At 38.0% G+C, this 12,944-nt stretch overlaps 1 protein-coding gene and 1 pseudogene across 1 annotated transcript; one reads left to right on the top strand and one right to left on the bottom strand.

The window, feature by feature from the left end:
* Positions 1–659: 659 nt before the first annotated feature.
* LOC129444930 (UDP-glucuronosyltransferase 2C1 pseudogene) lies at positions 660–2,866 on the bottom strand (annotated as a pseudogene).
* Positions 2,867–9,493: 6,627 nt separating this feature from the next.
* On the top strand, positions 9,494–11,302 carry eslec (eosinophil lineage-specific marker). Its single transcript, XM_055205960.2, has 6 exons — positions 9,494–9,600; positions 9,678–9,756; positions 10,185–10,282; positions 10,411–10,545; positions 10,832–10,943; positions 11,100–11,302. The coding sequence occupies exons 1-6, from the start codon at positions 9,592–9,594 to the stop codon at positions 11,180–11,182; spliced, it is 516 nt and encodes a 171-aa protein (XP_055061935.2). The 5' UTR covers positions 9,494–9,591; the 3' UTR covers positions 11,183–11,302.
* The last annotated feature ends 1,642 nt before the right edge of the window (positions 11,303–12,944 follow it).

Raw genomic sequence — 12,944 nt, 5'->3', positions numbered from 1 at the left:
ATCTCATTCTTAAATGATAATTATTTATATGTTTTTAAGTCACTGAAAATTCATACCGGAACATTCAAACCTGTGTTGGTGCTGTCACTTAACCAGAGAAAGCAGTTATTATATACGCCTATTTTTTGTCTTTTCAAACACAATTCCACAGTATCATTATTTCTTTCTGCCTTACAAATAATCACATTAGAAGTACTGAGATAAAAGTTAAAGATTCTCATGTAAACAACAATTGTATCGATTACATTGTTTTGCCAACAGGTGGCGACAAGTGACTGTTCAAAATGATATTTTTCAATGAATCATTCATTCACTGATTCATCAAGGAATGAAACAAGTATTTATGAACAAGTCAATTAATCATTCAAACCGATTTACTAAAGACGTGCAGTGGATAAAGGTGTGGCATGTGTAAAATCTTTTAGTGCTTGAAATGGTTGCTATTGCTGGCACTGTTGAAACGGCGCTAAGCAAATACAAAACGAACATGCGCTTAGCAATGGACATTTTTAAATAGACAAGACATTTATTACAGTAAATAATTAATTCAAATTGTACTACATAACGGGTTTGTTAGTATTATCTTCACCACAATAAAAATATTTAAGGGACCCTCCTAAGTATAATTTTGACTTCTTATAGGAGGCCCCTAATGCCTTATGGGGGTCCCGGATCCCCCAGCCTCCCCTCAATTCAAGCACTGGTCTACTCAACTAACATAATGTTATGTCAAGCACACACCACTGTGCTTCAACAGAAAACATACATAAATGAATTGTCTTTCTGTTCATAACTGACTGAACTAGCTAGCACACCTATCCACAACTAACCCATTTTAACAACCCATAGAAAAGCATATGTGTACTTCATGATATATAGCTTATGTTCTGAATTGTCACAGTATTTCTAGTAAAATTTTAGCCCATCACAGTAAAACACATAGCCTACATTGTAAATTTGTAAATTTATAAAAAGACAAATCATTTTTAAATTTTCTCCTACATATTCTGCAGCATAAATATCTGATAAGCACATATGTGGTCAGCATTATGAGTGACACAGCAGACAGCAGAAACCGCATGACATCAACATAGTGATACGAGTACCAGGGCATTACGACTCTGTATGTAAATGAGCGGCACCTTTGTGTCTCATGACAAACTCAATCCATAAGATGGCGTTTTCCAGAGGCTTCACTGGAACGTCTCTGTGAAGTCTTGAGAGTCTCTGCATGTTCTCCCGATAACTGGGATTACAAAGAACATCATTGACAGTTTCTAGGAAGGAGTCCTTATCCACTGTGGCAAAGTCTACGTTCTTGGCTACACCCTTCATTCTCATCTTTGAAAGATTATCAGGCTGGTCAAAGATGAGTCCAAATCCAATGATTGGTACCCCATGGTAGATGGCTTCTTGAATTCTATTGGTTCCACCATGAGCAACAAAAGCTCTTGTCTTAGGGTGACCCAGAAGATCATTCTGAGGTATCCAGTCCATTATTAAGGTGTTGTTGCCCAGTGCATATGGTCTCCTTCCTTTGTACCTCCAGATGATCTTCTGTGGAAGTTCAGCAAAAGCTTCAGCAATGGCCTCTGATACATCATCAGGAAGTTGACTAATGAAAGTGCCCAGAGACATGATGATGACACCGTGATCACCAGAGCTCTGCACAAAGTCCTCGAGATCTTGTGGAAGAGGCTTTGATGGTTTACACTGAAAGCCATGTAGATCATGTTTGGCATGGTGGGCCATGGGAATTCAAAAACAAAATCAACCCTGTTTTGCCAGAGATCAGCACCCTGAATTAAATTCTCAAATGTTAACCCCTGGGCCAAGGAAACATTCACATAGTGCATTATACGGTGGAGCAATCATGATAGCAACCTGTGTTTAAGTGATGATGTACATCAGAAAATTCTTCATCCTTGGGTAAGGCACATAAGAAAGTGGTGAAGGGGCTATTACAAAATGAGCCTCAGGGTATATGGTCCACCGGACATTGTAGACCATGGGCAGTTTCAGATAATGACCCAATATTACTCCTCCAAACATAAATGGATCTGTGAGAATCAAATCATATTTGGCATCTTGTAAGGTCTGCATTAACTGCTTGTCTTCAAACATATTCACAACATCTCCCTTTCTAATTGAAATGCATGTAAACCATTTTCCCACATCGCTATTTCCAGTTTCAGACGAGCCCAAGTGGATCCGCCTCTTAAAATGTTCAGCAGTCTTGATGCAATTTCTTTGAAGATTTCTTCAGCAAACACAGAATTCAGTGTGATGGATGTGTAGTGAGGTGAAGATTCTTTGATGTACCAGCTATCCATCAGTCGGATGATTGTGATATTGTGACCTTTGGCGTGGAGAGCCTTTACCAAGATGTTCATGTTGACCCAATGACTGCCGTCCACAGGATAGACAAGAACCTTTCCACTCTGAACGACTGGGACAGTCATCACCAGAAGGGTTAATATGATATGGCCACGTGGATGGAATTTGTACGCTCATGGTACCTGTTATAAAACAAAAGTGTGGATACATTTTATAAAATATTTTTAAATGCTATGTACATTTTTACACTTCAACTGTCATGATTTCTCCAAAGGAGAGAAAAACAGAACCCAGGTGCCAGCTTACAAATAACCCACAAGGGAGGTAAAACAAAGCAATGACAAAGACAGACGATTTACAAGACTACACTAAACTAAGACAGGGACTAGGCTTCAAACAATAAACTTGAACAATACACTTGACAAACTCACTTGACTTGGTAAGAACACACGCATCAGCAAAGATAGCAAACACACGAGCCTTAAATTGGGGAGAACGAATGAGGGCAACAGGTGACATGGATCAAACAATAATAGGATAACTAAAAAAGGAGATGTCAATGAAGGAGACAGACGATTAATCTTTCTTTGGTTTAATAATGGAAAACAACCCGAAACAGATGCACAGATACACTTATGTTTTTGTACCTCCCCCTCGTGACGTACTTCCCCTCAAGACATACACAATCTTCTGACACCTCCCCCTTTTAAGAACTTGCTATAACCTTGTATTTTATAGGAGAAACTGTATCAAAACATGACAATAAACATTCATTAGTACAAAAGTGTGTTCTAAAGATTCAGCTTAATCTCTCTCAAACAATCAAATGTCTAAGATAAATAGAATTTAGATGCATGCTGACTTACTAGTCGTAATATTTCTTACACTTACTAACAGTTTATGTACTTTCACTTTAATTTAACGACTAACCTTGACGTAGAACCGTCTGTTAAACAAATTCCACCATACTTGCAGGAAATAATGCATTACAAATTAAGTTTTTCAACCGGTTTACTCAATCTACCAGACCTTGTTACCGTCCATCCTTCACTAATCTGTGTAGGCAGTGAGTCATTTGTTCGAAGGGAGTCCTCATCACACTTTGTTTCTGAGTGCCCTATTGTTTCAGCATTAGCACTGCACTCAGAGGGACTAAGTTGTAAGTGACGGCGATTTCGCCTTTTCATGCCCCCTTCTGGGCTACTGATCATGTAGGAGCGCTCAGTTGCACTTGGTCTCATTACTGTCGCTGGAGTCCTCCACTGTTTTTCCTCATCCAGCTTAACAAGGACTGAATCCCCTGGCCTCAGCGGAGGTAAGTTCCTCACTCCATGTCTTCTATTAAAATAAAATGCGTGTTGTAGCTTAGCTGCAGCATCTCGTCTCCGTATAAGTCTCAGATCCGGCCACTTCGGACTGAGGTTGCTGTCCAGAGTTGGTAATGTATTTCTGAGTCTCCGTCCCATCAAAAGCTCTGCCGGGCTCACTCCAGTTGAAGCATGTGGGGTCGTTCTGTAACTTAACAATGCCAATACTGGGTCTTTTTGCCGTAGGATGGCTTTTGCTGACTGGACTGCACGTTCGGCATGTCCATTGCTTGAGGGGTGATGTGGGCTTGACGTTACATGTCTGAAGTCAAACTCACGGCTAAATGACCGAAATTTTTCACTCGTGAATTGAGGGCCATTATCTGAAACGAGTACTTCTGGGATGCCGAATCGTGCAAATGTTGCTTTGAGCTTGATGACAACTTGCTCAGCTGTGGTGTTCGATAAGTATAGTATTTCCAAGAATCTGGAATAATAGTCAGAGAGTACAATGTAGTTTTTTCCTTTGTACTCACACAAATCTACCCCCAGACGCTGCCATGGTCTATCCGGTAAGGGAGTTGGGCTCAGCGGTTCTTTTCTCTGTGTTTTCCTGTATTGGCAGCAGAATTCACACTTTTCAATTTTCTGTTTTAGTTCAGAGGATAGTCCTGGCCACCATACGGATGTCTGTGCTCTCTCCCTACATTTGGTCAAGCCCAAGTGTCCTTCATGTATTCGTTCAATTATTTCTCCCCGAAGAGACTCTGGTACGATGATACGGTTTCCTCTAGTAAGCAAGCCATCTGTCTCTGACAATTCACTCTTGAATGCATGAAAGTCTCTTACCAAAGGATGTACATCTCGAGCATGCTCCGGCCATCCAATTTTAATTAAGTGCTTCACTCTCTGCAATTTCTCATCTTGTTGCGTCGCTTCGCGAATTTCTTTTATTTTACCCTCTGAAGTGGGCAGACTTTGATTGCATTGACATAGCAGCTGACATCCATGTCGGTGGTGCTGCTGTCCACAGTGCTGCTCTGCGGACTTCGCGATAAGGTGTCTGCTACCACAAGTGTTTTACCTGGAGCATACTCAGCTGTCACATTGAATCTCATTAGTCTGAGTAGAAGTCTTTGGCATCTGATTGGTACATTGTCCAAATCTTTACAGTTTATTAGAGAAACCAGGGGCTTGTGGTCTGTAATAAGTTTAAAGTGCTCCATTCCACTTAGATGTTCACACGCCCAGACTCCTGCAAGACACTCTTTCTCAATCTGTGCGTAATGACCTTCAGCCTTGGTGAGGGTTCGTGAGCAGTATGCAACAGGTTTCCAGCACTCTCCGTGTTGTTGGAGTAACACTCCTCCCAAGACATAACTGCTTGCATCTTCAGATACAATTCATGGCTTCTCTACATTATAAAATGACAGTACTTGCGAAGTCATGAGAGCATCTATCAGTTGTTTGAATGCTCGCTCGTGTACTGAATCCCAAGTCCACGCTGTTTCCGTTCTTAAGAGTTCGTATAGTGGGCCTCCCAGTGTTGCCAAGTGGGATATATATTTTCCCATGTAGTTAATCATCCCTAGCACTCTCTTCAGCTCATGTACATTATTTGGGGCTTTAAGTTCTGCGATAGCTTTGACTTTCCCTGGGTCTGCTCGGACTCCATTTTCGTCTACTACCTGACCCAGGAAACACAGCTCGCTTTGTCGGATCTTACATTTGTCTTCGTTTAACCTCAGGCCAGCGAGTTCCACTGTTTCCATTACCCGCTTCAGTCGCATGTCATGTTCTTGCATGGATGCTCCATACACGATGACATCATCCATATACACTTGCACTCCTTCCAGGCCTGCCAATAGCTCTTGCATTTTCTGCTGAAAAATCTCAGGTGCTATGCTGATGCCGAAAGGAAGTCTTTTAAAACAATATCTGGCAAATGGCGTGATGAAAGTTGTTAACCGGCTGCTCTCTGGATGCAGTGGTATTTGCCAAAACCCACTTGCAGCATCTAGCGATGTGAACACTTTTGCACCTGCTAATTTTGCAAGAATTTCATCTTTTGTTGGCAGCATGAATCGTTCTCTTTTGATGTTTCGATTCAGTCTTTTCAGGTCTACACATATACGAACCTGTCCGTTGGGTTTGATTACTGGCACCATAGGCGCGCACCAATCTGTTGGTTGGGTGACTCTCTCAATCACTCCACTTGCTTCCATCCTTTCTAGTTCTTCTTTTACTTTCTGAAGCATCGGCAAGGGAACTCTACGGGCAGTATTAACTGCATATGGTTCTGCTCCTTCTCTGAGTAGAATTTTGACTGGTTCAGTGTTTAGCTTTCCGTGGTCCCTAATAGATGCACTGACCTCTTCTATTCGTTTAATCAGGCCCATTTCTTTAGCTGCCTTTCCACTGAGAAGATTATTTACTGTTGGACCCTTCACAACATATATGGTCAATTCGTAGTGTTTCTTTTTATACTTTATGTGACTTCTGAATTGACCCATGCATGTTAGCTGGCCTCCTGGGCTGTTAAGTGTGACTTTTGCTTTGCACAATTCTTGTTTCTTTTGTAGATTTTGGAATGTCTGTTCACTTATTATTGTCACATCTGCCCCAGTATCTATCTTAAATGCTACTGGTGTGTTTCCAATTGTCAGATTGACTGTCCATGTCTCTGTGTTTTTCCCCGTCTGTTGTACAGATCCAAGGTAAAATGAGTCAGATTGTCTTTCATCCCTCATGACCTCATGGACTAATTTAGTTTTGCACATGCGTTCCCAATGACCTTTCTTGTGACATCTCCTGCATTCTGCCCCTAAGGCTGGACATCTCTCTCTGTCTTTATGTTTTGTCTTGCCACATCGGCTGCATTTGTCATCACCATTTTTTGTTTTTCCAGTTTGGCGCCCTCTGCTGTATTCAGACCTAAAGCCTGTACGCTGTTTAGGTCGCCTGATCTCTTGAATGCTGCACGTTGGCTCCACCTGCTGGCTAACCTGGTGAGTAACTTCTTCAGCTTGTCTTACCATTTGTACTGCAACATCCAAAGTGAGATCTTTAATTAGTTGTAATCTTTTTGACAGATCCTTGTCTCTAATTCCTACAACTAATCTGTCTCTGATGTTCTCTTGTCTGTTAGCACCAAAGTCACAGTTTTCTGACAACTCGTACAGTGAACGAATAAATGTCTCAGCTTTTTCCCCAGGTCTTTGGGTTCGCTGGTGAAACTGCGCCCTCTCGTGTATGACATTGGTCTGCGGCACAAAATAGTCATCGTACTTTTTCAAAACCGTTTCGAAATCATCTTCCTTCTCTCTCTCATTGAAAACAAATGATTTGTAAATATTTTCTGCCTCGATTCCCATCGCGTAAATCAAAGTACTCACTTGGACGGTCCCGTCCTCTTCTGTGAGCTTGGCAGCCGTTCTGTATCTCACAAAACGCTGCCGCCATGTCGGCCATTCTCCCGGCTTGTCGAATGCAAAGTTGTCCGGCGGTTTGAAAAGTGGCATTTTCTTTTACTTTCCTGGCTGGTAGTTTTTTCTACGTGGCCACTTCTGACACCATGTCAATGAAGGAGACAGACGATTAATCTTTCTCTGGTTTAATAATGGAAAACAACCCGAAACAGATGCACAGATACACTTATGTTTTTGTACCTCCCCCTCGTGACGTACTTCCCCTCAAGACATACACAATCTTCTGACAGGAGATGAGGGGGTGGGGTCAGGAGATGAGACAATGAAGCATACAGGCGATGTGCTACCACACAAAACATGGGTACTGCCACGATCCTGCCACATGAACTATGAATTACTGTAGGGTGACCAGAAGTCCCGAAAAATTCGGGACAGTCCCGAAATCTAAGCTGCTGTCCCGAATCCCGAATCCTGCTCTAATTGTCCCGAAAATTATACTGAAGCTGGTGCTGGACACACCAAAGCTTTTACGCCTGCGGCCGGCGCATGTTTTCAATTGATTCCAATGGAAACCAGTCGTTTTTCTCAAATAATCAAACAGCTAGTGGGTTTTTTCCGCGCTGAAACCCGGCGCTCGGGGTTCAAAAATATTAAACTTTGAGAGAAATGCTCTGCTCGTCAATGTCAGTTCTCACAGGGCCGTCCAATTACAGTGGAGGGAGGGCGGGACATTACCACAGCAACCAACCGGCTCACAGCTGAAGTATCACAGTTACTAAGCGCTCGGCTGAAAAACAGCTGGCATTTAAAAGTGCTGATGTCTCCAGCCCCTTAATCTTTATCTGAATCCCACTTAGTTAAAACCTCCGCGAAACCTCCTGCTGACATTGTATTGTTTCTATTACTTTATCTAATTCATCTATATGCAAGAAAGACAATAGGACAATTTTGTTTTATAGAGTAGATTAAGAGAGCGAAAGTTGCAGCAGCCGCGAGGACGGTTGAAAGTGCTGGCTGGCAGTGACAGTCAGTCGCGTGAAGGAGTCAGATTGGTGACGAGGCACTGTGTTAAAAAATACGTCTATACGTATTATATAAATGTATGTACTTATATTAATAAAAATATGATTTGGTTCAGTAACATCCGTTTAAAATTCATTATCTTTTAGTATTAAGTAAATGAAAACTGAAGTATAAAATAGTTCTATACATATTATATAAATTTATTAATGCATAGGTACTTATAATAATATGATTGGTTCTGTTTGAAATTTATTATCTTTAATTATTAAATAAAATAAATTAAACTAAACTAATATTGGATGAACACCCCCCCCCCCACCCCCCACCCCCGTAACGTCTGACCCCCGTCCCGAATTTCAGCCAATCTCATCTGGTCACCCTAAATTACTGTGACAGGCTGGCAGGATCATGACAACAACACTTATTTTAAAATAAGCATTTTTGAAAAACTTGACTACAAAGAAATATAATATGCATGAGGTCATTATTATAAAGAACCAATGCAAAATAAATGTAAAACTAGGGTGACCATCATGTAGGATGATGACTTACTTTAGCACATCGATCGGGTGTGTCTGATCATTTACAAAGATAAGAGCAGGAGTGCTAGATCATCATGAAATGTTTAACTGTTAACTGCAAATTGCCCAATATGAAAAAAACAGTATAAAATGTTAAAAAGTAAAATGTGTTGTTGTTGGAGAAAGAGAGAAAATAATTTTTCCTGCCTAAAGAATTAAATTTTATGTTAAATATTTTAAAACTTGCCTTTTAATTATCCTTCTTAAAAAATATTGACTAAAAACTATTTTAGGTAGCATGAAATGATTTATAGGCTAGTAAAAGTTGGAATCACATTGTTTCATTGTTTTAAAAAGTCATTTTTTAACTCATACACACCTTAAGCATGAAATAAGTATTTCATACTAATATTTAGTCATTTCTATATAATTTTTGTACTTGACAAATATAGTATTTACGTTTTTCACATTAAATAAATCCCATTTTTTTCTCTTTGGAAATGAAAAATCAGAATTGAATATATCACAATGCACTTAAATGAGTTTTGGACAAAAAAATGCTTAGAAAGCCAAAGCTTACAGCAGAACATTGCACTCTAAAAATGGTGCCTATACCTATAAAGTACCTATGGAACCATAAGTGGTGCTATAGCATTATGATTCTACATATGCGCTATGGCACTAAAAGTGGTTCCCCATATGATTTCAAGCCATTTAAACCACTTGTAGTGCTACAGTATTAAGCAGCATTTTTGTGTGTTCCTGTTTATCTGTCAGAAATACCATTATAATAAGGAAGATCTTAAAAAATGTTACCTAATAAGGAATAAGAGGTCAAAACATGTTTTCATTGGTGTTTTAAAGATCAGATACACACCTATGTCAATGAGCTACTGGGTATAAATTCAGTTGATTTCAAGCATTGATTTAAAAATTACGTTACTGTGGAAGACGCTGTCGCTGGGTTCAATTTTGATGCACTTGGTATGGAATTTTCGCACTGTATTTAATTTATAGCCTAATCATTTTTAAATCATGCATTGATTATATTTTTTCAATAGAACACTACCATCATGTGGAATTCTGCATTTCTCCTCTGTTTGGTCCTGGCTTTAAATGGCAGTGGGGTAAAGTCAGATGGTAAATATTTAGAAGGATTGTATCCAACTAAAATCTTTACATTAATGACATTGTTTTCGGATCTGGGATGCATGAGGCTAAAGGTTTGAATTTTATGCTAGGGCCGCACAATATATTGAAGTTAACGAAAAATTGAAGATGCACATTGCAATTGTTTGAAATAACTAAATCATTTTAATATGTGGAAGATGATCAAAGATTAGAAATAATATAATGTCATTTTTTTAGTTTTAAACCTGTGTTCGAATTTATTTTATGAATTTAAAGTAGGCTATTATCATATTGCATACCGTTTGTTGCATCATTTAGCAAGTTATTGCATTTTTTCTTCAATATCGTGTTTTATTTATTTGTCCATTTATTATTAATCTCTATTATTGTGGATTATATTAAATTTCAACTATCACATTTACTATTAAACTTTGCAGATGTTCAACTTGGTAGGAGATGCCCCTCTACCTGGCAAAAATTTGGAACACAGTGTTATAAATTTTTCAAAGAACAGAAAACATGGGCAGAAGCAGAGGTATGGCTGGCATTTATAACTTTTACTATACAGTTACACTATGCACTATGCAACTGATTTTGTACTGATGATGCACAGTTTCAATTTATTACACATAGGGTGCAATTTCAAACATTTTGTCTTTGCAGAAAAAGTGCATTGAGTTTGGCGGACACCTTGCATCTATCCACAGTTCACTTGCTCACAAAAATCTGAAAAATTTTGTGAAAAACGAAGGTGGTGCTCTGACTCAGACCTGGATTGGTGGTCATGATGCAACTCAGGTACTTTATTTTTCATTTCAAGTATAAGCAGGAGTTTGAGGTAATGTAGCATTGTGGTACTGGCGTGTATAATAAACTACTCGCTTTTCCACATTTGTAATTCACATTAATGAATGTTGTCTGCTCAACTATGAGGTTTAAAATCCTTTATACATCCTTGCAAATGAAAGTGTTTTTGACCAATGGGAACCATTGAACATAAAAAATGCGAAGGATTTAAAAACACGATAGAAATAGTGAGTGAAAAAATGTAAATGCTTTTTAGTAATAATAACACTGTACTTAGGAGTTTATTTGGTTTTGGAGTGATGGATCAAGGTTTGAGTACAATGACTGGCACAATGGTGAGCCAAATAATGGAGAAGGGGCCGAAAGATGTGTGGAGATGGGTTATGGAGGTAAAATATACAGAGATTTTTGATAACCTATCTGTGAAAGACTTTATTTTGTATTCAGTTCAAAATGTAAATGAAAATGTTTTAACCATTACATTAACATTATTATACTTTTTTTTTTAAATCTGTGTTAAATAACGTTACGTTAAACTTCCACAGATGAACAGCTTTGGAACGATGCTCGCTGCAGCAACAATCAACCATTTCTTTGTCAGAGATCAGCCAGGATTGGCTTTGATTGAAAAATCTAACAATACTCTTTAAAATGGTACTTAGATATTGCTGAAAGTAACAGACATGCTTTTGAAATGTAATATTCATCTTTGCAAAAAATAAAGTGCAAGTTAAAAATGTACAATTTTCTTTGCTTGTTGCCCTCAATTCATGCAGTGTATTGGCAGTAGGGAAGTCAGTTTTTTCTTGCGACACACAAATATGATGTAAGACATGGTGTAGTAATTTCAACTTTATTATTAACATGATTTAGCATCTAACCCATTTAATTTAGTTGTGCATATTTATATAGCAAATATATAATGTAAACATATACAAAATTTACACAATGCTACTGTAATTTGTCAGCATGCATACCCCAAAACAGCAAAAACTACATATACAAAAATGTAGCACATTAAACAGGCATGTGTCTACCTACCTTTATAATGCAAACAGTACATACACATATGCACAAAGGGTTTTTTGTCTTGATTGTTACCATCATGCTGTGGAAACTATAAAGAAAGTTTATTTGCTCTTAAAGGGATAGTTCACCCAAAAATGAAAATTCTGTCATCATTCACTCCCATGTTGTTACAAATCTGTATAAATGTCTTTGTTCTGATGAACACGAAGGAAGATATTTTGAGGAATGTTTGTAACCAAACCGTTCGTGAGCCCCATTCACTTCCATAGTAGAAAAAAGAATACTATGGAAATGAATGGGGTAACAAATGGTTTGGTTTTTATGCAGGTTTGTAACAACATGAGAGTGAGTAAATAAAGACAGAGTTTTCCTTTTTGGGTGAGCTATCTCTGTAAGAAAGGGGTCAATTTGGAACCTCACACATTTTCCCAGCATAATGTCTTCAATCTAGACATGATCCACCAATTGTCTGAAAATCTCTGCAGCTCAAATTTGATTGGCTGGCTTAATGTTGCTTTCAGAAGTCAGGTTGGACAGGTTTTAAGGTACTTGCTTTGAAACATCATATTTACTTTACCACTTTTGTATCTATTGTAAGAACTGCTGTAAATTATTCATGGTGTATTGAGAGTCACTCTCTGTCCTACTGCCAAAAAAAAAAAAAAAAAAAAAATGTTTGTTAAATTTTGATAAATTTGTGTGGAGAAGAATTGTGCATGCATTTAAAAGTAAAAGCATGTTAATATCTTAAATAAATTTTAATTACATGTAAGATTTAATACTGTGCATGATTTGTTGTTTCGTGAAGGTTTTGTTTACTTTCATTCATTTGGTCGAGCGTGTTTGGGCAAGTGTGTGCATTGTGCATTGTCCAACATCTGCAATGACAAAGAGATGTGTCGATTGACAGTACCAGTCTGTTCTGCTCATATTTTCCAACTTGAACAGCATTCAAAAGTGTCTCAATGGCCCCATTGGTTTAAATGACACAACTCAACACACAGTACTCTTGTGTTTAGTCCCAAATTCAGTTAAAGTTATAAAGTTATGATGTTATTAAGTTATATGTGTAAGAACGTGTACAAAGTACATAAAATATCCTGTACTACTTTTAACAAAAATTTGAGGATAAACTAATGAAGTGATTGACAGAAAATTTTAGTTTTTTAATGAATTATTTTTCTTGCAATCTTATAAATTAATTCATAATTCATTAATTATTAAATAAAAATAAAATAATAAAATATGTCCCAAATTTGAAAATGAAATGCTAAAATAAAAATTAAAACTATTTTTATTTTATTTTCAAGGATATCAATGTCTAAAACTATCTAAATAAAGTTAAAAGTATGATTTTTGTA

Source organism: Misgurnus anguillicaudatus, chromosome 3, assembly GCF_027580225.2.
Source record: "Misgurnus anguillicaudatus chromosome 3, ASM2758022v2, whole genome shotgun sequence".
Classification (NCBI taxonomy): Eukaryota; Metazoa; Chordata; class Actinopteri; order Cypriniformes; family Cobitidae; genus Misgurnus; species Misgurnus anguillicaudatus.
This window is presented reverse-complemented; position numbering and strand designations above follow the sequence as displayed.

Bases quoted from the DNA above. Each gene is read 5' to 3' on its own strand.
- eslec (XM_055205960.2), top strand. The intron at 9,757-10,184 runs GTAAATATTTAG...TAAACTTTGCAG, and splicing joins CAGTGGGGTAAAGTCAGATG to ATGTTCAACTTGGTAGGAGA. The intron at 10,944-11,099 runs GTAAAATATACA...AAACTTCCACAG, and splicing joins TGTGGAGATGGGTTATGGAG to ATGAACAGCTTTGGAACGAT.